Source organism: Poromitra crassiceps (assembly GCF_964638095.1).
Source record: "Poromitra crassiceps genome assembly, chromosome: 3".
NCBI classification, from domain to species: Eukaryota; Metazoa; Chordata; class Actinopteri; order Beryciformes; family Melamphaidae; genus Poromitra; species Poromitra crassiceps.
Window position 1 is genome coordinate 25,549,368 of NC_139625.1, and position 25,505 is coordinate 25,574,872.

Here is a 25,505-nt window from a genome sequence, read left to right on the forward strand (position 1 = left end):
TTTTTACTTTACTACCTTGTATTTGACATGGTATATGAGGATGATGATTGTGATGATTAGTATGTACTGTATTATTATTAGGGGTCCAAGCACGAAGTGCGTGGATCCCTATTGTATCTGTTCCGATTTTTTTTTTTTTTCTTCTTCTCCGGTAAAACTGTATGTACAGCAGAAACTGTAATGCTCAGCGTAGCCAGACTGGGCACATAGATTGTAAATGTGCCTCACTACTCAGAAACAAAAAATTACCCATATCGGCCAGATGGTGGCGCTATAACAGACCATTTCGCGTTATGGTCCATATCTTCTGAACCGTGTGTCCTATACTCAAAATTTCACTTCTCAGGGATTCCTTGGATCAATACGCATCTATCCATATAGGCCCCGCCCATTTGTGTGTGCCTAGATTTTCCGCCATTGTGAATTTTATCAAAAACCTACTTTTGCGAACTCCTCCTAGACCGTTTGGCCAAATCACAAGGGGATTTTTCTGGGACTTCTATGGACTACCCCGACCTAAAGTTATTAAAGGATTTTGGATACGTGAAACCGTTTTGAAATGATAAATGTCTAAACTTTTGTGTATTTGCTTTTGTTCTTTTCCTACCCTAAAAGTGTGTGGATCTCAGAAACCATACACCCCCCATCACCCAAACTTTCCACACAGGTTCACGACATCACCCACTACTCAGAGTAAAAAAATTACACCAATCCACCAGACGGTGGCGCTATAACAGCCAATTTCACGTTTGTCGGTCCATAACTTCTGAACTGCGAGCTGTAGAATCAAAATTCCACATCTACTGGTTTCCCTGGAGCATCATGTATCTAACCCACTAGGCCACGCCCATTTCTGTGTGGTAGATTTTCCGCCATTTTGAATTTGATCAAAAACCTACTTTTGCGAGCTCCTTCTAGACCGTTTGGCCAAATCACACAAAACTTTTTCTGGGTCATCTATGGACTACCCCGACCTAAGGTTATTAAAGGGTTTTGGATACGTGAAACCGTTTTGAAATGATAAATCTCGAAACTTTTAATGAAACACACGCCAACACTAAATTGCCCACATCTCATTAACCGGTCAATTACAACTACTGCTGCTACTACTGCTACCACTCCCACTACTACCAACACTACTACTACTACTATTACTACTTCTGCTACTATTACTACTACTACTACTACTACTACTACTACTGGAAGTTGGAATGTAGCATTTTGGGTGGGGTTAATGTGTTTTGGGGTTCTGCATCTGCTGTAACATAATACACAGTTGGTTTAGATGTCACACAGTAATGCCCGATCCACAAAGACTTGACACCCACGTTTGAATAAAAACAAGTTTATGCCATAATAAGGTTACATCCGTGCCTCGTCATTGCTGTGGAAGGATGGTGTAGGGGTAAAGTAGCAGACCCCAAAGCTGGAGGTCCTGGGTTCAAACCACGGCCAGGTAACTGCTTTATTTTTTGAAAATGTAGAATAAAGGTTAATCTGGATATAATTATGTATAACGCTGCTGAATACACACTGTGTACATAGCAGAATAACTGAATATGCCTATTCATGGTAATGTCATATTTCGACGTCATCTTGACATTCCTGTGTAGATGTCTAAATGATCCTCAAATCGGCTGTGATTTGGCCTAGTCCTGGACGTCACTGAAAGATGATATCAGAACATCATCATGATGTAATTGTGTTTGCTGGGAGCCTTCTTTCAGATGAGAGAGGAAAAACATTCCAATACATTATTGTGTCTTCACATGTGAATGGTCCAAAAAGAGAATTCAATCTGAATTATCCTTGTCACTCATGTGCTCATTGTAACAGCACAACCCACACCAATTAGTTCAAACACCTCCATTCAGGGCATACTTTTAATGTAAAGTGGTGCATTATGTGTGTAATACAAAAATGTCCTTAATGGTAAATGGACTGCATGACAAGCTGCCATGCAGGGTGCTGGCTATAGTCACCAAAAGCAATTTCAGGGATAAACCCCATCAACCTTCTGTAGTGGACGCCACTACGCCCTATGGTTTGATGTGTGTGTGGGAAAGACACAATGACAACTGAAAATTCTGATTTCAGAACACAAAAGCTCCATCATGAGACAAGAACTAACCTCTCCTGTTGCAAAACACGTTCTTGAACACAGCCACGCAATCTCCAGCTAACATTTCCAAGATATTGAAAAAGTTCATGAAACACCGCAAAATAAGGAGGCAGCATGTGGGGTTTTAATTACTGTTACTGACTTACCTGTCTGAAGTTGAAAGTTTTTCATCCCACGTGGGGTTTGAACTTTGAGCAGCAATGGTCTTTAGTTAGCATAAGTCATGTGCTTTACCAAGTGAGCTATCCAGACTGTTGTATTTAACTTTGTAGACCATATTATATGTATCTGCAGAGCCAGAGAAGTACTTGTCGTATTGACAGTATGTTCTACCCAAATACCACTTTCTGTCCAGATACTTAAAGGGATATTGTACACAAAAACTGCTTTCTATCCAAGTACTACTTCAAGTTTCAAGACATCACCCACTACTCAGAGGAAAAAATTACACCAATCTACCAGATGGTGGCGCTATAACAGCCAACCACCACTACTACTGCTGCTGCTGCTACTACTACTACTATTGGCTACTAGTGGCGGCTGTGGCTCAGGAGGTAGAGTGGGTTGTCCACTAATTAGAAGGTTGGTGGTTCGTTCCCCGGCTCTTCCAGTCCGCACGTCGAAGTGTCCTTGGGCAAGACACTGAACCCCAAATTGCTCCCGATGGCTGTGCCAGCACCCTGCGTGGCAGCTGGCCGCCTTCGGTGTGTGAATGGGTGAATGTAGGCACATTGTAAAGCGCTTTGGATAAAAGCGCTATATAAATGCAGTCCATTTACCATTTACCATTTACTATTCTTAGTACTTCTGCTGCTACTACTGCTACCACTCCCACTACTACCAACACTATTACTACTACTACTACTAGTACTGCTTGGAAACCGTCAGGTCACCGGATCTCAACCAAACTTTGTTTTTATTTGTGCATATACCAAGTCTGAATAAATGTGCACTATCTGACATATACCCCCCAAGTCACCGGAAGCTTGGACCCCGCATCGCCGCTTGCGGCTATATTTATTATTATTATTATTATTATTATTATTATTATTATAATTATTATTGTCATCACACACACACACACACACACACACACACACACACACACACACACACACACACACACACACACACACACACACACACACACACACCACCCCCCATAGTGTTATTGTAACATAACTCTTGTGCCAACACAGCCAGGCAGCGGCTATCTGATGTAACTGACACACATGACCCTATGGCTTTGGTACCTTCTCAGGGTATACGTTGAACCTGTCAAAGAAAATGTTTCCCCGTCAATAACCTTGCCCTATAAATAGCCTAGAAGAAAGAGCTTTGCCCTTTCGCATGTCTAAATCTGGTTTTAAGTAGGCTACCTGAATATGACTCTGACCTTTTCTAGCCTGAAAGATAATAATTGTACATACCGCTGATTGGCAAAATCAAACTTGATCTCCAAAGATGGAGCACCCTTCATTTGTCCCTGCAGATAAAATCAACTGCATAAAAATGAATATTTTACCAAGGTTTCTATATCTGTTTCAATGTTTACCTATCTTCCTTCCAAAGTCTATTTTTTTATTATAGACAAGCTGATCTCATCCTTCTTATGGGCAAGCAAATGTTCCAGAATGCACATGGAACTTCTTCAACGACACAGGGCTGAGGGGGATTGAACCTTCCAAACATCAGGAACTATTGGGCCGCAAACATCCATAAGAGTGTCTTGGTTCCACTGTGCCAATGTAGACTGGTGTCAGTAAGAAACCAATTCCTGCCCACCAACATCACTCTCAGCATTGCTCACTGCAGCCAAGTTGTTCTTTCTCCACCTGCCTATTAAAATGTGGTCTCAATTTAGACACAAAATTCAGGCAGACTGGGCAGAAGAACTAGGGTTGGAGATACCTCAGGAGAACTGGGACAGCGCTTAATAGAGTGAATGGAACGTCCACATGTGCACGCCTTAGCATAATAGTTCAAAGTTCTACTACACCATATCATTTCTGCAAGACACATAGCAGCAGCTGTGTGCACCACTTGCTGGAGAACCAGTCTGACCCAGTGGGTAAAACCAGAACAACAGTCGGTCATCACTTGTCACTTTCAGAATCTCCTAGCTCAGGTGTTACGGCTTTCTTGCCACCCTAATTTGAGCTTCCAATCAGTGTCACACAGTTACAATGAAACTGGTTGTCAGCATTTAAAACTGTCCCTTTTAAGTATGGTGTCAGGTGTCAGTAAAAGTAGCCTGGGAGTAACCAGGACTTCTGAAACAAGATCCCCCCTGTTCTTCACTAACATCCCGAGGTTGGAGGCTCACAGTGCAGAAGTTTATAATGCCAGTGTCCTGCATAGCTGGGTAAAAATCTCCTTCTGGGTCGTTCAGCCCTAGATTGAATGCACTGAATGTATTTTAAGTAGGCTAAGTAGGAGTATGGACAAAGTTGCATAAATGCTGCCTTGAAAAGCACTGTTTAACTTCTCCCTCTCCTATGACTTTTTAATCATACAGTAGCAGGTTGATCTCCTTACTGTCAGTATCCTGCTTGGCATCTCTGGTCAGGCTTAAATATCGTTATGTTTATTGGTAACATATTATGCAAAACCTTCCCCTTTGACTTGTTTCTGGGCCTCCTATTCAAAAAGGATTAATGGACAAACATCTTGTCAGGTGGGAAAGCCACACACACACACACACACACACACACACACACACACACACACACACACACACACACACACACACACACACACACACACACACACACACACACACACACACACACACACACACACACACACACACACACACACACACACACTCTTGATCCCCTCCAGGCCTCCTGTCAGACACACACAGCAGATTACATGACATGTCATTTACCTCCTTCCTGCCCCCTCCCCTCTCATACATAATGTGACCTGATGTGCCCTTGGCTCCGCTTTTGACCTCCATATCAGCTGATAGTCTGAAATAGCAGCACTTCATCCTAGTGAGGAGCTGGCAAGAGAGGCATGCAGGGCTGCTAATCGTCTTTAATGCATGTGATTCTCGACCCTTTTCATCTCAAGGACCACTCATTTAGTCCCCACATACCTGCATTTGATGAGATTTTGTCTCTTGGATCCAAATCTGAGAATATTTTGTATTGTTAGATATGATTTTGTCCAGAATCCCACGACTATCTGTGTTGTAGGTAGATAGATATTGTAACAGTGGGACTATGATCAAAACAGTCATTCTTCTACATACTTTGATTGCGTTAACTACTGTAATTGTATAATGCTGAAGTTTAATTAATTCATCAATTTGCTTGGGACCCCCTAGACCCCACTGAAGGACCCTTGGTGGTCCCCAGACGCCATGTTGAGAAACACTGATTTAATGCAATGCCTCCTACTGTGCCGAGACACCATTCTGCTGGGCATACTGTTTCCATCCGACTCTGCAGGAGAAGTCTGCATTAGGCACATGGGTCTGTGTGTGCACTGTGCAGCATGGTGTCTCATGGGTTATTGAGTCACACATCTCCTGTTGGAAAATACTCCTACGCCTGGCGGGGGGAATCCAGATATGGCGTGAGATCATGCAGGTCCTACATTACAGTGAATGAGTTGTTCATAAACCCACGGGATGGAAATTATCTTCCAGTGAGTTAAATCACACCCAACTCTAATTAGTGAGGGGAGGTGGCTGCCTGGATCCATATCATATCCAAATCCATTACAGCCCTGCAGACAGATGCTATAAGGTCTCCAGGGGCTATCAGTAACCTTTCAGAGAAATACTGATCTTGCATTACTCAATATGACCCCTGGACCATCTCAGGCCCAGCTGATCCCAGATAAGTCTCATTCTCTGAGACTTTTAATCAAATATGGGCTCTTTCTTGCTAGAGTGTGTGTGTGTGTGTGTGTGTGTGTGTGTGTGTGTGTGTGTGTGTGTGTGTGTGTGCGTGCGTGTGCGTGTGCGTGTGCGTGTGCGTGTGCGTGTGCGTGTGCGTGTGCGTGTGCGTGTGTGTGTGTGTGTGTGTGTGTGTGTAGCTACTTTCTAAGCACTGGGTTCATTCCAGTGGTGTTAAACAGGAAGTCCACAGCCTCTTATGGGTGGTATTATAGCACCACCCAGTGGACAATTGACAGTGGACACCCTCTGACAAGGCCTCGCCACTAGCGTTAATTATCTCCAGCTGTGATCGGGCGCGCAGATCTCCAGTCAGGTAGAAGGACGGCAGACTCTTGCGATGAAAACAAAGTGGCGTCTCTACATTTTGTGGAGTGTTGTATCACTTAGCCTAGTCAGCTCTGCAGTAGATAGACCTACTGATGAATCTGCACGGCATCCAGTTAGAAGGAAAAACGTTTTCAAACTGGGCGCTCCTAAAATCACCGCAATCAACCCGTCAACAACAGGCGACAGAAAATCCCTCCAGAGGTTTCCTACCGACACCCCATCTTCACCCCAATCCAACTTTGGGCTGCGACCCGCACCTGCAAAGTCATTTCCATCTCCAACACCTGAAATAGGTGGATCCCTGCGTCCAGACAGGCCTGGGCCAAACACCCAGTCTGATTTTGCGTACCTCCCAGACGTTTCTGTAACCTGCTCCACGTCTCACTTTGTCTTGCGGGTCAAAACGGCCTTCTATGGCCTTGGCGCAAATGCCGAGGAGCTGAAATTAGGCAGCACCTGCAAAAGTAACGGGGTTCTCAGGCCCTATGGCGACCTGCTCTTCACGTACCCTTTGACAGACTGTGATGCCCAGCGTGAGGTAAGATTGCCATGGATGTTCTTGTGTTCTTTTGATGCATCTTGACTTGGATCCTTAAAAATCACAAGGTGCGACCCCTCCTGACAGATGCCCCCTGGTTATCTGGTGTATAAACTTGTGCTCCACTATGCGCCCTCGTCAAAACGGTTCCCAAGCACAGCGCATCGGATCGATGTCAACATTGAATGCCGATTTCAAAGGTTAGACTAATGTCTTACTTGTTTCCAGCTTGTTGTGTGTGAAGGATACCATCTATTGCCTAAACCTCCACCCTGCCCCTGTCCAGGTATCATCATGTGTACCAGCTGGCTGTGCGTCCCACCTGGCAAACTGCTATTGTGCATAAAATGCTGAAGGGGCGTCCGAACGACTTTCAAATCCAGCTGATGGATGGTATGCATCAAGACTAAGAAGAATGCATTCAAACTTTGATAAATGCTTGTAACAAAATAGGTCTGTGAGGTGGGCCCATATTATGTGATACTTTGTAATGAACTGTCTTAGATTCATGGACCAGGCCTGCAAAGTCCCAGGTGTATCAGCTTGGGCAGACTGTTAATTTCCAGGTTTCTGCTCCACACCTACCCCCTGGTGGACAGCTATACATCAATAGCTGCTATGCTGTACTTTCCGGTGGCTCAAAATCTTCCCTCAAGTACACTATCATCGACAACTTTGGGTGTGTACTGAAGACTGTCATGTTTTAAAAATGTTGTGCTTTCACCCTTGGGTTCTTCTGACCTATATTGAAGGCATAATTACCTTACCACAAACTGACGTAATTACACTGTCAGCTGTTGTATGACTGTTGTCCTCCACAGCTGTTTGTTGGAGAGCCAGAGAGACCCAGGGGGCGCTCGGTTCGTCTCTCCTCGGACAGACAAGACCCTGCGATTCTCCTTCAGTGCCTTCCAGTTCACTGCTGATCCTGACACCCAGGTGAGCAAGGATTCCCTGTTCATTGTTAAATACCGGTATTTAGTCTGTTTCACTCTTATATCACTGGTCAATTTTATGCACAGTTTATCCAAACATAAAAACTCTGTCATAATCACCCTCATGCCAAATGAAACACGGGTGAAGTTTATCCATATAGGCTCACATAGGGAGATTGCACAACTCAAGAGAGAAAACCAGTCACCATTGACTTCAGTTGTACTATACTGAAGTCAATGGTGTCTTATATGGTCAAACTTCACCTCTGTTTCAACTGGCATGAGAGTGAGTCGATGACATAATTTTCATTTTTGTGAACGGTTCCTTTAAACTCTGATATCAACAATGTCTTTATTTTAGGTCAGCATTCACTGTAAACTGTTGGTGACGTCGGAGGACCCAAGTGCTGCATACAAATCCTGCACCTACAGAGAGAACAGGTGTGCTTCAGCACCACTAATACATTCACATACCTGGGGCCAAATGTATAAACCATGTGGACACACACAAAGTGTGCGGCACCACTTTCCACACAGGTTTTCAAATGTATAAAAATCCACGCGCCGTGAGAATGTGCATACCGGACCAGTGCACATCAATCACACCATGCATACAGATTACAGATTTCTACACCTAAATAATATACAGTTTTCTACATGTGGCCCCAGGACTATGGTTGACTTCTCTGTCAGCTCTTTTCAATGGATGCTTGTGTCTCTGTCATGATAGGTGGAAGGCCCTGACTGGTGACGACTCCATATGTCAATGCTGTGATTCACAATGTGTGACCCCTAAACCCCGGAGGGCCATGGTGGAAGGTTTGTGATTATGATGTTGCCCTCTGAATAACTAGCCAGACCATTTTGTCTTTAATGGTAACATTATCTAGTATCTAGTATTCTGACTCAGATATGTTACCAAAGTTTTTATGGTGGTTTTAACTTCCACTACTGTAACATGTCATCCCTCTAGCAGTCTACTTCTGTTTTGGCTGTTGGTCAAATACTGTTTTTCCTGCAAATGTTGTCATATCTCACTACTATAATAAGGCAGAGGGGCAGGCACAGTTGCTCAGGTGAACACAGGAAACGTGCGAGGCAGGCGTACACACAAGCTAGAAATGAGCGTGTGAAGCACACACTATTTCTAGTCTTCTCTAATGTGGCTCTTGACTCCTCAGGCTTTGCCAACAGTGGGCAGCTGTTGGTCTCAGATGAGCCACACACACCAGAAGACGGCTTTCTTCCAGTCAATCCCTCCCTGGTCAGCATAAGAAGAGAGGGCGAGCTTGAAGACACCCTGGTGTTTGACAACAAAATGAACCACCAAATCGATGAGCTGCACAGTCCTGAGGACCAGTGGGAGATCACTGATGAAGCCGATTATGATGATGAGGAGGGTGATGACAACCACCAGCAAAGCTACACATACTTGGAGGAAGAGGAGAAGCGGCTTGAAGAAGAAAGCAGGGTTACCCTTGAAGAGGTAGTAGAACCCAGGTCAGACAAAGGAGGGCTGTTTGCGGAGGAGAGGGAAACGTCTGCTGTGAGGGACTTGGAGGAGTTTGGAGAAGATGGTTCAGGGTATATTGTTACAGAGGAGTTTCTAGAGAGAGAGGAAGTAGACTCGGGATCAAAGATTGAATCTGAAAGAGAAGGATCAGAGCTGAGTGTGTTAGAGGGAAGGGAAGGTGAGGTCTCTGATGAGAAGGAGCTGGTCCATCCACAGGTGGATGGAGAGCCACCTCATGGGGTGGAGGAGGTGGGGCAAATATTGGCACCAGAAATAGAAGTAAGCTCACAGCTGATTAAGACGTGGAGAGAGGATAAGGTGCAGCCACCGGAAAGTGAAAGTAAGGAGGAAGAAAACCGAACAAAGTACATAGGAAGAGGTGAAGAGGATGAGAAAAATATCTCAAAGATTGAGTTGAAGGATGAAGATGGTCTGTTAGAGGTAGGAGCAGTGGATGGTGAGGAGATGACTTGGTATTTCACATGGAGGTAGTATTAGTGTGGTGAGCCAGTGCTCCCGGTTTAGACTATTTGTTGTTTCAATAAAAATACACACCACTGAAAAGCTATCGACTGTCTCCTTTATGCCATAACAAGATTATTACCCTGACCCATACTCTATTCATGCCTGATCTTTGACGGATTTAAATGAAAATTCTGGGTGGGGTTTCTACTCATTTCCATGTCAAAATTCTGTTCTTTTTTCAGCCTTAATCTTTTCACTGGATTTGAACCTTTTGATTGGTGTCCATTCCAATATGTTTACAACTACAAATCTCAAAACCTGAAAAGCAATTGCAGCAACTACACAAATGTGGGTATCAGGACTGAACAGTACTTTCAATTCTTTTACCGACTGGTGTAATTCCCTAAGTGTTGAAAACCTGGAAGATATCAAATTCATGTTGGAACTCTCCAAGGTTTTGTTTCATGGAAATATGAAGGTTCTGTTGACTGTTCTGCAAAGACTCATAGTACAAGAATGATATAAAATGTAAATAAGGCTCAGGGGAGAAGGCTTCAGTATGGAAATGTATGCAAATGTCAGGAAAGAAATAGAGGCAACATTGGATTTGTTTTATGACTAACAAGTTCCACAAGGCTGAGTTGGACAATCATCTTGAGGAAAAAGAGGTCATCTCAATACTCCGCTCAACAGTAATTGTGACAATTTTATCTGTTCATAAATGTTTATTCTGATCAGTATACATAATCATTTATAAGATTACAATAACAAACCAGTTTGAAATATTTTATAGTTTCAAAACAGAAGAAACTTCCAATCTTAATTGTGATGTAAAACAGCTCTCGGTTATAAGTAACTAAAAGCAATTGAAAATGTGCTCCAAAATCATGATGCTTAACATTAAACTAGATGTCTCCTCAGAGTTTGTGATATTGATTTAAATTAAGTACCAAACACATCAATGGCTTTTAATCATAAACATAAATATGAACCTGTATGTGTTTCTAACTTTCCAGAAAGATTTTGACATGACACAGGTGTGGGATTTTTAAGAAAATAAAGTTTGGATGAAATGAGGGTTTTACACATCTTTGTAAAGAGACACTTATCAGAATGGAACAAATTCTCTCAGAATGGAAATGAAGATGAAAGGAAAAAATAACTTATGGTAGATCATCTTCTCTCTCTTTTTTTAACATGCTATAAATGGGTGTAGTACCAACTTTTGGAAAAACAGAACAGAATTCCATAGCACACATCCATAATGATTGGATATATTAAATATAGAACATTATATTTACAGATGAGTGCCCAAGACTCCATTCGTCAGAAGTAGCCTACTAACTAGAAGCATTCAGCCAGACTCCTCTCTTCAGCAGGAAAATAGTGGTACAATCATTATGACACTAGAGGGCGGTATATCCCCATCTCTTACAGTGGACCTCCATGAACCAGCAAACACTATGAAGGTAAAGCTCATTAGACCCTCTGGCAAAGGAAATATAGTTACTCTTAATATAATACAATATTTAAGACCCACACCATTAATATCAAGTTCAAAGGATCTTTCTTTAAAACCCAAACTCGCAATTCAGTCTTATGATTTAGTCCTTCCTAGGGCAATTATTCCCAGGTCTTCTTCAGTCTCCAATCAAGCCGATGTCTGTCCTTCAGCACTACCTGCAGTCCCATTTGTTTTTTCGGTAGTACCTGGGGTTAGGGAAGGGGGGTAAAAAAAGGTGGGAGAGGTGAAGGGCAATATATTAAAATAAGAACTGAATGGATTTCCATGCTTCTATTTCCCCAGGGTAAACAGAAATGTGAGTTATATGTCTACATTGTTAGGCCGGGGTCAGGTGGATTCATTCGCAGACACATGACGCTTGCAGGCAAGAGTAAACGTGGACTGGCCATGGATGATTCTTGCCTGCAAGCCTTTTACAGCCGTCATGTGTCTGCGAATGAATGCACCTGACCCCGGCCTAACATACATGTGATGTGTATTATCTACAGCGGATGGCCTCTTACCCTTGCTGCTCTCTGGCTGTGCTTCCTGTCCCGCAGTCTGCATTTGCTCTGTCTCTCCACTGCTCTCCATCTCTTTGGCCTTCGCTTTGGGTTTCTTTGCTACAGGTGGTGGCACCTTGACTCCCTTCTTCAGTAACTCTGCTTCATTTACTGACTTTGTTACAGAAGAAAGCTCTGCTACCACGTTCTTCTGGATGTCTGCCTTGCCGTCTGGCAAGGACGTCGTCTCAATCACCACCTTCTTGGTGCTCTTAGAAAAGATAAAGCTGGCAGTGCTGGAGGGAGACTTATGTAGGTCTCCACCTAGTGGTGATGATGGGGAGTGCTGGCTGAGACGAGAGGGAGGGGTATCTTTCGTTCTAGCTGCTGTCCTCAGGCGGATGGCCTCCTGTAGTTTCATGGAGGGAGAAGTGAGTGTGGCAGGAGGAGACTTCTTTGTAGGGGAGACTGTGGATGAAGAGGCGGGTAGAACCATAGTGGCCTGGGACTTAGGAACAGCTGGTTGTGAAGTGACTATGGTAGGTGGAGATGTGGATGTGGCAGAGGTCATGATCAGAGACCTTCTGATGGGCTTCTGAGGAGCCTCGCCACTGGTAGATGGACTTGTAACCAGATTACTGGGCTGCTGAGTCCTCATAGTGACCTCAGGCTGGGTTTGGTCCTGAGGTTTGGTAGGTTCAGGACTGCTATTGACTGACCTCAGTTGGACCATCTGCAGAAGGGAGGGGGTGGCCACCAGACTGGGTTCCTCTTGTAAGGCAGGGGAAGAGGTCTGTACTTGGCTTTTGGTCTCTGTGCTCACTGGACTAGGTTGCCGCTTAATGTTATCAGAAGCCTGGACAGGTAGCGGTGGAGGTAAAGGAATATTTACAGGTGGAAGAGGAGCATGTTCTTGAGCCACAGGTGAGGTTTCAAGAGGTGGTGGAATGGAGATTTCAGAGGGTGGTGGAGGGAGCTCCTGAGCATCAGTGTCTGCAAGTACAACTTGTGGAGGGAGAAGCTCTGAGGGAGGAGGTGGTGGAATACTCTCTGGTGGAGATAGAGTACTCTTAAGTGAAGTAGGGGTAGTTTCAGGTGGAAGTGGAATGCTCTTAGGTGGCGGATTAACTTCCTGGACGGATGGAAGGGATTCTGACTGTTGTGGTGGTGGAGGGGTAGGTTCTCGGGGTGGAGAGAGGATGCTAAGTGGTGAAGTAGTAGCCTCTTGAGAAGGTGGAGGAGCAACATCTTTAGCAGATAGTTGAGAGACGCCTTTAAGCAGTGCAGGAGAGACCTCTTTGAGTGGTGGAGGGGAGACCTCTTTGACTGGTGCAGGGGAGACCTCTTTAACCGGTGCAGGAGAGACCTCTTTAACCGGTGCAGGAGAGACCTCTTTAACCGGTGCAGGGGAGACCTCTTTAACCGGTGCAGGAGAGACATCTTTAACCGGTGCAGGAGAGACCTCTTTAACCGGTGCAGGGGAGACCTCTTTAACCGGTGCAGGAGAGACCTCTTTAACCGGTGCAGGGGAGACCTCTTTAACCGGTGCAGGAGAGACCTCTTTAACCGGTGCAGGGGAGACCTCTTTAACCGGTGCAGGAGAGACCACTTTAACCGGTGCAGGAGAGACCACTTTAACCGGTGCAGGAGAGACATCTTTAACCGGTGCAGGAGAGACATCTTTAACCGGTGCAGGAGAGACATCTTTAACCGGTGCAGGAGAGACATCTTTAACCGGTGCAGGAGAGACCTCTTTAACCGGTGCAGGGGAGACCTCTTTAACCGGTGCAGGAGAGACATCTTTAACCGGTGCAGGGGAGACCTCTTTAACCGGTGCAGGAGAGACATCTTTAACCGGTGCAGGGGAGACCTCTTTAACCGGTGCAGGAGAGACCTCTTTAACTGGTGCAGGGGAGACCTCTTTAACCGGTGCAGGAGAGACCTCTTTAACCGGTGCAGGAGAGACCTCTTTAACTGGTGCAGGAGAGACCTCTTTAACCGGTGCAGGAGAGACCACTTTAACCGGTGCAGGGGGGGCCTCTTTAACCGGTGCAGGAGAGACCTCTTTAACTGGTGCAGGAGAGACCACTTTAACCGGTGCAGGGGAAACCTCTTTAACCGGTGCAGGAGAGACCTCTTTAACTGGTGCAGGAGAGACCTCTTTAACCGGTGCAGGAGAGACCTCTTTCACCAGTGGAGGGGAAATCTCTTTGGGGGGCGGAGGGAAGACTTTAACTGGCAGAGGGGAAACAACTTTAACCGGTGCAGGAGGAGCGGCATAGGGTGGTGGAGGCGGAATTCCTTGGGATACAGATGCAACCAATTTGGGTGCAGGTGGTGTTTTTTGTGGAGCACCGACTACCTCCACTGATGCAAAACAGGTACTAGGTTTCTCCTCACTGGGCTTCAGTGCCACAGCCTCTGTAGCCACCCTAAAACATTGTGTATTCACCTCTGATGTAACAGACGTAGTTGTACGATCAGAGTCAAGCTGCTCACTGTTTGACTTAGTTGTACTAGGAATGGACTGCTTTGGTGGCACCTCAACCAGTATAACTAACCCTTCCTCATTTAATACTGGGGGTGGTGGAAGGGGAAAATCCATTTCATCAGACCTGTTGAGAGTCCCAGAGACTTGTTCGATTGGCGGAGGCGGTGGGGGCCAGGATGACTCACTTGTGGGGGATAGAGAAGTTTGTGGTCCTGCAGTAGAAGCAGCATAACGTGTGGGCTTTTTTGTGGGGGGTTGGGGTGGATGGTGTGTCGGGGGAGGAGAGGGAGCCGGGGAGACACGTATTAATGCAGTTAATGTATCCATTTCAGTCTTTACCTCTGTAACTGAAGTGTGAGCGTGTGTTGCTGTCTTGGCCTGTTCTTGTTGCATTGCTGCTAGCCTCTCTCCACGTTTCTCTACGGCTTTCACAAATATCCCATTTAATAACTCACTTACTCTGATTTTCTCATCTTTTTCTGTCACGTTGCCATTTCCTTTCACATCCACATGCTGCTCCACATGAGACAGTCTTTCATTGTTCTCTTTCTGAAACTCTGGATTCAAACACTCACTTTCTTCAACCTTCTTTGTCGCCACAACATGGACGGATCCATTAGTCGACTCCACTGGGAAAGTCTGATTCTTCTGTTTTCTTTCTCCTGACAAGTTATTCACTGAGCCCTCTCTAGATATGGATGGAGATTGCCTCTGCTGTCTCCTATCTTTTGGATTCTTCCTCACAACAGCATATGTGTCATTGGGAGCTGGGGGTCCCAGCAGCAACTCAAAGGTGCGTTTGTTGTGGGCCCATACCTCTGGGGGAGGGGGTGGAGGAGCATGGATCTTAGGTGGTGCTGGGATGTTGAAGAGCTCTCTCAGGGCCCTGACTGAGGGGCTGGCAATGACCGCGTTGACTGGAGGGTTAGGCTGAGGCTGGGCAGGCTCAGTGGACTTTGTGTTCTCAGGGGTCTCTGGCTGTGTGAGAGGGGATGGAGCTAAAACTGTAGGAGCAGAACTAGACCCAGGAAATAAGCTCTGAAGCTTGGCTAGGATGCCTCTCTTGTGCCTCGGGGAGGAGCTATGGGGTTGTTTAGCGGGCTGAGTTGGTGTCCCATCTTGGCTGGAGTAGCCACTGGAAGGGGAGACTATTTTCTTTAGCTCCTTCTCCTGAGGTGGTTGCTGCTTCTCAGGTGAAATGTCTTTGGCAACTGGCTCCTCTACCTTTACAGAGTCCTCTTTCTCTGGTGTCTGCAGATGGGATTTGATTGGGCTGACTGACACAGAACCTGTAGAGTCATCCAGAGAGCTGGTGTCTGCAGTGTAGCCAGGGCTGTCTATGTTCCTGGATGGCATAGGAGAGGATCTCGCCTCCTTAATCTGTCCAGGTTTGTTTTCCATTCCATCACTTTCCTCACCTGAGGCTGACACGCTCTGGGGAGAAGATTTCCCTGGATTCACCCTGGCCTCTGCCAAGTCACGTGACCGCCTTTTCATCTTATTGTGGAGGGAATAGGACCGGCTTGGGGGAGGAGGAGCTCTCTTGGACTTCATGACAGAGAGGCTGCGTACAAAGGCCGCCTCTTTATTGACCTCATCTCCTTTGGTCCTGGGCTTACCATTGGACGTCGACTTGGAGACCTTGCTGACGGAGCAGTACACACTGATTTTGTCCTCCTTAGCAGAACCTTCCACATCTCCATCCTGTGACCTTTCCCGTCTGGTGGTGCTGCTGCTGGAGATGGTGGAGGAGTCAGACACCAGGGTCTCTGAAGAGTCAGAGTGGCTCCAACAAGAGCTGTCGGACAAATGTGGGGGTCTGTGGCGGGAGGCAGAGGAGAGCGTGGAGGCTCGAGAGGAAGCACGAGACGAGGCTGGGCTGGCCACCATCAGGCTGCTCTTGCTGACAGTGCGGAGGCTGTTGCGGCTCCGTCCACGGCTGATTTCCACCACCTCAATGGAGGGTGGCATCACGGCATTGGGAATGATTTTTGACAGGTAGGTGGCCTGGGGTGACATGGACATGACAGGGCTGGGCGGGTGCTGCTCGAGGCTGTTGGCAGTGGTCATCCAGGGAACAGCCAAGGACCGGGGCCTCTGCGGGGCTGATAGGTCAGGGCCCAAGCGCTGCAGCAGGGCCAGGTCATCCTTGTGGCCTTCACTGAGGGGCTGACGGACCCCCATGTGCCGAGGGCTGATTCTGGCTCCCTCTTGGGGCCCGACAATGGTGGGGATGTCGAGGGTCTCACCATTATGGAGCTGTTCCTCATCTACCATCGCATTCATTGTCCAGCCTATTCTGTCCAGCCCTAATGGAAGGCAGGAGGACTCATTAGGACATATCTATATTAAGGACTAGACAAGAAAATAATCAAATGATATGACATTGAAAATGCTAAAATTAAACTTCTTCAATACCAAGTTATTTCCATTATGTGGTTTATGTAATTGAAAGAGTAATTCAAAGATAGAGGTATTTGATAAGTAATGCATGTGAAATAGCTTGATACCAAGTTCTCTCTGGACATGATGTGGGATCCCTGTAACAGTCTTCCTGTGTCTCCGCCTGGTCTTGGCCTTCTCTGGCTTCCTCCCAGAGTTCAAGGGTCTAAATGTTGATCCTGGGTAGATAAACACATGGGGAAAATGAGGATATTAGCTAAGCACAGTACTTTGGTAATACATACATTCATAAAACATTGAAATTAAGCTGAATTCCAATCCACACCCATCAAATGTTACATCTGCCATTTTATATAATTTACGTCACCCTACATTGTATGAGGAAGTCAACAATAGTGGATACAAATGAAGCATCACATTGTGGTTAAATCAAGTGACCTTGTCTGGTGAGTCCAGAGCGGGATGACCTTGCGGAGATGGTTGATTGTGTAGAGACAGTAGAGGAAGCGATGGTGCTGTCTGACATAAACCCTCCCACATCCTCCTCTGGTTGGACCGTCATCGTCGACTGGCAGAACCAGAAAAAAATATCTATTAATCTTTTAGGGGATAATAGTTTATAACAAGAACTGTATACTGTATTTGTGTCCAGAAAGCACAGTAACGTTGGACGTGATGCGTAACTTACAATGCTGCTTTCGTCATCTTTGTAGTCCACCCCATTATTGGTTTCTGGAAAGTAACATTTAACACGTTTGGTTAATATATACTCATTTAAAAATTCGTATTAGTTTTTATATCCTCATCTTGTATTTGTCTTAGTGTAAGTACAGTATGCAGCATAGCAGTCATATCAATATTCAGAGATAAAAGGAAAATAGGAAAAATATCTAAAAGACAAGATCACAACATTGCAAGTGCAGTCCAATACAATATATACACGAATAGGAGTGTTAAGTAGGCATTAAATCTGAATTTACAGTCCAAGTTAAATAGGCGTTATTATGGGGGGGTGCTCATGTCAGTGGGGGGGGGGGGGGGGGGGGATTAAACTGTGTTCAGGGGGTAGTGTGTGTGTGTGTGTGTGTGTGTGTGTGTGTGTGTGTGTGTGTGTGTGTGTGTGGGGGGGGGGGGGGGGTTCTTGTACATACCTTGTTAAGCAATACAAAGACAGTTGCAGACATGTTGGCATTGAACAGCCGTAATCTAGTATTGAAATATTAGAGTGTACTGTGTATAATGAAAGGTTTAGTACCTTCCTGCTGCATCAGCTTCAATCCCTCCTGGGCCTCAGTGTGCAGGTCCTCCAGGTACTTGGGCCTGCTGGCCTCAATGAACACATTCTCCTGGATCAACGGAGGCACCAGGGCCTTCTCCCCATCCACTTGCTTTAGGACAGCTAGAGGGAGAAAGAGGGGAGAGGGGATCAGCCTGGATCGACTCAAAATGTTATTTTACTGTAACAGTCGACAAGGTAGGTAGCCATATGGACAAGACGAGAGAGCATTCAGGTATCTGCCAGAGATGAACAGTACAAATGCATGTAAGAGTTAATAGATGAAAGTGCGAGTGCATTTGAGTCCAAGTGAATCACATTGATAAGTTGGAAAGGTTGAATTCCAGTTCCACTCACACAGGATTAACCTCCAATGACTTTGATCATCACTGAGGGGACTATCACATCAAAAAGCCACCGTCAAGTGTTCAGTCGCCAAACTGTCATTAGACAGTAAAAAGGACATGATTGATGAAATCACTCACATAATGTTGCACACATAATACATCATTTTCTCCATGTTCACTTAATTATCAAATGTCTCAAAATACAGTAGCATGCCAGAGAAAATAGACAACTATCCAATGAACTGGCAATTTTACATGAGAAGCGTGTATTGTATTCAGTCAAACTAGTGGACACCTGGGAGTTAGACCCCCCTGGTCTGGAACACAGTGGACTCCAAAGCCTCCGAGACACACTCAAATTCATCAGTCATTGGTAATGTCACTCGAGCACTCGATGATGTCACCAGATGATGTCATCATTGCCGAGTGACATCACATCATTAGGTAATTAGGGCAATCATCATCATTAGGTAATTAGGGCAATTAATTGGCCCTAATTACCTAATTTAAAAATCCGGCATAACATAATTCTGCTCTCTCTCTCGCACGCACGCACACACACACACACACACACACACACGCACACTTCACATTCTTATTATATTATAAGACGTGAGCTTCAAGCATTGAAAAAAAGGTGTAATAAATACTATGGGGTCTTTGGAAAGTGGAAAATTAACCAAAAGTTATTTTATAAGTTATACATTTATAAGTTATTTGGACTTTTCAGTTGTTGCTAATTTTTAAATCAAGACTCTATTATGAAGGATTTCAAGTAAGAAAGTTAACCTAGATATAAATGTAAATGCTGGATGTTGATGTTGTACAGCTACATGAATGCAGATAATGTTACAGTAGCTTTTTGTTCGTGGTCTGCTGCTGACCACCTGCCTGACATGTTATGCTTCCCTGTAATGCATGTGGTGCCCTCACACTTAAGGGCACAACTTGGGATCAGTGAGCTAATAACCTGCTAAGACACCTTTATGTAATGGTGACAGCTGCCCTGCATTTAGCCATCTACTGTACTCTATTGTCCGTCCAGCCTGTCAGTATTAGACCATGCTGGAATTAGCGTCCACAGCCATGTGATGGGGGGGATCGCTGCTATAGTTACCGCTGTCTCTTCTGTAACAGCATTAGCGGTGCCGTTTCAACCTGGAAAGAGGCATTATGGGACTGACTGCGGCACTTCTGGTTAAAGATAGAAATTCCAATAACCCGTATCTATAAATACACCAAATTCTAAATCCCTGTGCAATTCAGAGCATGTGCAGGCTACTGTCGCTTATTTATGCAAAGCAATCAATCATTATGCATTGCCAGACTGACATTCGCAAAATGACAATGGCTTTTACGATTTATGGCTACAATGAATGACCACACAAATTACTTTATGGCCTATTTTTAGATAAGTCAGTTCACCCAGCCCATCCTGGTCACTTAAAAGTAGTCGTACCTGAGGGGCAAAATAAATCTCTACAATCAGGGGAGGAAACAATGCTTTGTGTCATAAATCAATCAGGCTTATTGTACTGGTCTGACATGCATTTCCACTCACCATTCTTCTTGAAGATTGTTGGAAAGCGGTAGAAATGATTACTGAGGCTATTATTACTCACAAGCACCACCATGGCTTCTCTTACATCATCTCATGTATTCCAAAATTTGCATAAAAAGAAAAAAACAGGACAAAAATAAACAAACACAGATCTCCACAAGGAGACACAGAAACACAGATCAACAGGCCATCGGTTCAATAATATCCTGGGAAGATCAAGAAGGCTTCATAATCTTGCTTGTTTTTGATGAGGCTGTTTTTGCCAGGACAGGTCCATGTGCAGTGGAGAACAGGTCCATGTGCAGTGGAGAACGATTCAACCACCACAATAGACAATCAGAGCTCAGACACTAATCCTCGGCAGCATAATTCCTGTCGTCCCTCTCTCACCCCCTCAGCCCCCTCCCTTTTACCAAGACGCCCAGCATGCCACTGTCTCACCCCCTCCCTTTTACCAAGACGCCCAGCATGCCACTGTCTCACCCCCTCCCTTTTACCAAGACACCCAGCATCCCACTGTCTCACCCCCTCCCTTTTACCAAGACACCCAGCACCCCACTGTCTCACCCCCTCCCTTTTACCAAGACACCCAGCATCCCACTGTCTCACCCCCTCCCTTTTACCAAGACGCCCAGCATGCCACTGTCTCACCCCCTCCCTTTTACCAAGACACCCAGCATGCCACTGTCTCACCCCCTCCCTTTTACCAAGACACCCAGCATCCCACTGTCTCACCCCCTCCCTTTTACCAAGACACCCAGCATCCCACTGTCTCACCCCCTCCCTTTTACCAAGACGCCCAGCATGCCACTGTCTCACCCCCTCCCTTTTACCAAGACACCCAGCATGCCACTGTCTCACCCCCTCCCTTTTACCAAGACACCCAGCATCCCACTGTCTCACCCCCTCCCTTTTACCAAGACACCCAGCATCCCACTGTCTCACCCCCCCCTTTTACCAAGACACCCAGCATCCCACTGTCTCACCCCCTCCCTTTTACCAAGACACCCAGCATCCCACTGTCTCACCCCCCCCTTTTACCAAGACACCCAGCATCCCACTGTCTCACCCCTCCCTTTTACCAAGACACCCAGCATCCCACTGTCTCACCCCCTCCCTTTTACCAAGATAGCCAGCACCCCACTGTCTCACCCCCTCCCTTTTACCAAGACACCCAGCATCCCACTGTCTCACCCCCTCCCTTTTACCAAGATAGCCAGCACCCCACTGTCTCACCCCCTCCCTTTTACCAAGATAGCCAGCATCCCACTGTCTCACCCCCTCCCTTTTACCAAGACGCCCAGCATCCCACTGTCTCACACCCCCTCCCTTTTACCAAGACGCCCAGCATCCCACTGTCTCACCCCCTCCCTTTTACCAAGACACCCAGCATCCCACTGTCTCACCCCCTCCCTTTTACCAAGACGCCCAGCATCCCACTGTCTCACCCCCTCCCTTTTACCAAGACACCCAGCATCCCACTGTCTCACCCCCTCCCTTTTACCAAGACACCCAGCATCCCACTGTCTCACCCCCTCCCTTTTACCAAGACACCCAGCATCCCACTGTCTCACCCCCTCCCTTTTACCAAGACACCCAGCATCCCACTGTCTCACCCCCTCCGCACCCCCTCCCTTTTACCAAGATACCCTGCATCCGACTGTCTCACCCGGCCGGATTGGTCAGTCAATATACACAGATCATGCTGAGATCATACACAAACACAAAGAAAGGAAAAGCTGTTGTCAGGGATTTGAGGTATGAGTAACAGGAAGTAAAAGGGAACCAGGGCAGCTCCCTCTTACTTGAGCCCCTGCGTTATCTGCATTAATAACATTGATGATGACGACACACCACATACTGCCGTGTTGCATCTTGTGTAATTTAAGTCAGTCTGGAAATGTAGCAACTCAGCAAATGAACTTCCTCTGACTTCTCTAAGAGTCTTCTTCCTCCTCTTCTTTTGCCACAAGGGGGAGTAAGTGAATTGAAATGATTGATTCATTCCTCAAACAAGATTAGAAACATGTTTAAAAAAGAGCCCTGCAGCTCCACTGCACATGGTTACACATGTGAAAAATGTTCCCTATTGTTTCTACCAGCAGGACATAAGAATTCTTACTGTAATGTAAGAGTATAACAGAAAATGTTAAATTTCCCACAGATGCTCAAGAAACCCTAAGATTACTTTTCTAAACTCCAAAAACATTGAAAAGCCTATTTTCAGCTTGCTTCTAATTCATATTTTTATAGCTGGGACTTATCTTTCTTCACCTCAAGGAGAAGTAATTTGCCTTTTTCCTTCTGGTCTAGGTGTCCACTGACATATACTGTATAACTACATCCCCAGCTTAACTGGGGCAAAGGGGTTTCTTCACTTCCTGGTGCACTGAGCAGACATGACATGGAATGTATGACATCTGAACGAATGGAAAACATTCCCATAGTCATGATGTTACCGAATGACTCAGGCAAAAGCAGTCTGAAAAGAAATGAATCACATGTGTTGCCAGTTGCCATTTACAGTACTTTGAGCAGGCACTCGGAATATGAATACTATTTCAATATAAACTATTGCTGAAGTGCTTAGAAATATGTACAAAACAGAAACAGACAGTTCATCTGCATGGGTAAAATAATCAGATATAATAAAGAATGATCTTGTTACCATCACAGCACAGGAGACAGAGTTGGGGGAGGGTGACTGCATGTTTCTTAATGAGGGTCCCATATTAACCCTGGCTATGTGATCACATTGTAATTATGTCCCTATTAATCTCTGAGATATTAGAGACACCATCTGTCACTGCTGGACTATGAGGGTATTAACGGCTGGTTAGTGTATGAACCCCAAACTGATGTTTACATCAGGGATTTGGATAAATATAGCAAATCTAATGCATGTGATACTGGGCGTCTAGCTTAAAGTCACGGACAACCTCAGCCTCCAGTGAAGAAAAACAATGTGTAAGAAGTCAGATTCAAGGAGGAATGATGATTACATTTTATGACATGTAAGTAAGTAGAACATTTTAAGTAAGCAAACATCTGTTAGTTGGCAAGTTTGTTTTGGTAAAATATGGATTCTCTCTCAGTAAACAGAGCGATGGTCAGATGAGTTCAATCGTTCGGTTGCCTCATCAACCGCTGTAAACAAGTCACAACCAATGGAACAGATAGCCATCAGAGTTGTCAAATGCAACCATGGCAAAGCGTTTTGACAAAAGTATATTTATTTCTCCTCAAGCTACATTAACTGCATTGTTTGGTGAATTGATTTAGGTACAGTAACAAAGCCATTCATTTATGATGATATTTTTGATCCAGCTGGCAGATGACGAAGGCCAGAAACTGACTCTAAACTTACACTGACAGACAGGCATACAGGTAGTGGCATCAGATTGAGGTACACACACATAGATATCAACATGGACAAACTGTAGAATTCTACAGCCTGACAGATGTTTCTGTCCACACTTAATCACTCTTTGCACTCACAATCAAAAATCTACCATGCCTGGAGTGAGAAGGGACTGACTCCCATTAGAGACCTATACATAGATGGTCATTTTGCATCCTTTGACCTCCTGAAGAGGAAGTTTGAGTTGTCCGGCACGCACTGGCTCAGATACCTGCAAATCAGAAATTATGTTCGATCCAAGATCCACGCTTTTGAAGCGCTCCCAAATGAGCATGCTTTTTTCTATGTTTTGTTGAGCCCTCCTCACTCCAGCATCTCATCTCTAGATTTGTATGTCTGTATCAACTGTGCTATAACCTCTATTGAAAGGATCAGAGAAGCGTGGCAGGGGGAACTTGGCATTGCCTTATCTGACATTATATGGGGTAGGAGCATGTCTGTGGTACAACTCTGTTCAGTTAATAGCAGACACCAGCTGATCCAATTTAAAGTTGCTCACCGTCTGCACTATTCTAAGCACAAGTTGCACAAGATCTACCCTTTTGTCTCACCACTGTGTGACACTCGACATCCTCGGCTGCTCTGAGTCCTCTCTGGACTTCCCTGCGGCTGTGCAACAGTATCTGACACAGGGGACAACTGTTGCCAAGAAACTCATTCTGCAGGAATGGAAGTCCCCCTCTCCTCCCTCTTTTCAGCTGTGGTTGGCGGACATTACCTCTGTTATACGAATGGAGAGACTCAGGTTCTTGAGGACTAACTCGCTTAGAAGGTTTTTAGTTATCTGGGACCCATTCTTGGCCTACCTTGACAAGGTTAGGGGCGACGGGTGACTCGCCCGACTGGTCTCTCATGGACTCCTTGTGTGGGACCCCATGCGCAACATCTTTTACAAGCACATGGACACCCTGTGCAGCTGATAGGACCACATTGTAATGTTGGAGCGTTGATGTATATGTATGTTTTTTCTTTCTTTTCTTGTGTCTGAGTTTGTTTGTTTTTGTTTTCTTTGATACTAAAAATAAAATATTGGGGGGAAAAACATGGACAAACTGTAGCTTTCATGTTGTGACTAGAGGGACTTTTGCTGGGGATTACACAAATGCACCTACCCCCCCCCCCCCCCCCCCCCACACTGTCCCTGCCCTACCCCCACACACCCACACTGTCCCTGTCCTAACTTGCCCCTCTCCCTCTTGTTTTGCACCGCCAGGCAGACAGACAGCCATGCAGAGACATTCACTCCGGCTCTCAGGGTGCCGTCTGCCAGGTGCTTAAGCCTCCCCAAGCAGCACAAACCCACATGAACACAATAGCATGACAGTGGGAAAGGGCTGGAGGCTCCGTGTGTCAGTGTGAGCTCCAGTACATGTCTGTCTGCAAACACATGTGCTAATGGGTCCGGGTCAAAGCTTCCGGGTCGAGTTCTTTACAACTCTTGGTTTTCAATGAATTACAAACTTCCCTCCATCAGAGCTGAAAAAAGGAAGGTAAGAAGCGTGGTGTGATGTTAACAGCCTGGGTAACAGATATACCAGATGTCTGGCCCGCAGGGTTACACTCAACTTCACCGTCAGACAACACAATCTATACCCCAGCAAACCAGCACACATGATCAGATACCGCATAGCGTGGAAAACGGGACTTCCCTTGCCTCTTTGATTTTAAAGGAGTGAGTTGTCCTATCTAGATATTGTGAGTATAAAATGCACGGTCGCTAACTCCATACAATCCATATTAGGAAGTTGATTATGAAAACCAAGAACGTCAAGTCATTACATGTGTCCCTTGTGGAGAATGTTCTTCCCAAGTTGTCTTGGGGAGAACATTCTAATCACCAAAGTAAGCACAGAGAAGCTTCCTTGAAATCTGAGATGGACTGTGTGCTTCACATTGCACGCTGATTAATTAAGAGTAAGACACAGCTGTTAATTCTCCCAGCTGATAACTGTCTCCGTAGACCAGTGGTTCTCAAACTTTTTCACGTCAAGGACCCCTAAACTGACACAAACTAGACAACGGACCCCCATTTGATAAGATTTTGTCCCAGGGTCCCCTATCTGATACTGTAGATACAGTCGGTCTGTGTGGGAACACCCACAAAATGTTACTACAGCTAGCGCGCGAGTGGGGTAAAAAAAAAAAACTCAATAGGCTGACTCACCAAAGGACGGTGCTGCAGCTCT

The 25,505-nt window shown here is 45.5% G+C and overlaps 2 protein-coding genes across 4 annotated transcripts in view; one reads left to right on the forward strand and one right to left on the reverse strand.

The window, feature by feature from the left end:
- Nucleotides 1–25,505, forward strand: part of LOC310772932 (interferon alpha-inducible protein 27-like protein 2A) — a 158,391-nt gene that overhangs the window by 79,091 nt on the left and 53,795 nt on the right. The window lies entirely within an intron of this gene.
- Nucleotides 10,543–25,505, reverse strand: part of LOC310774087 (uncharacterized protein) — a 47,755-nt gene continuing 32,792 nt past the window's right edge. For 2 of the 3 annotated variants that reach the window (XM_083634147.1, XM_083634148.1), the window contains exons 3-8: nt 17,970–18,113; nt 17,403–17,446; nt 17,153–17,282; nt 16,822–16,932; nt 11,842–16,620; nt 10,543–11,523 (exon numbers count right to left, since the gene is read on the reverse strand). In XM_083634147.1, the coding sequence (XP_083490273.1) occupies nt 11,465–11,523; nt 11,842–16,620; nt 16,822–16,932; nt 17,153–17,282; nt 17,403–17,446; nt 17,970–18,113 (5,267 nt within the window). In that variant the 3' untranslated portion in view covers nt 10,543–11,464. The remainder of the gene's footprint in view (nt 11,524–11,841; nt 16,621–16,821; nt 16,933–17,152; nt 17,283–17,402; nt 17,447–17,969; nt 18,114–25,505) is intronic. The other variant, XM_083634149.1, reaches the window with a different exon arrangement.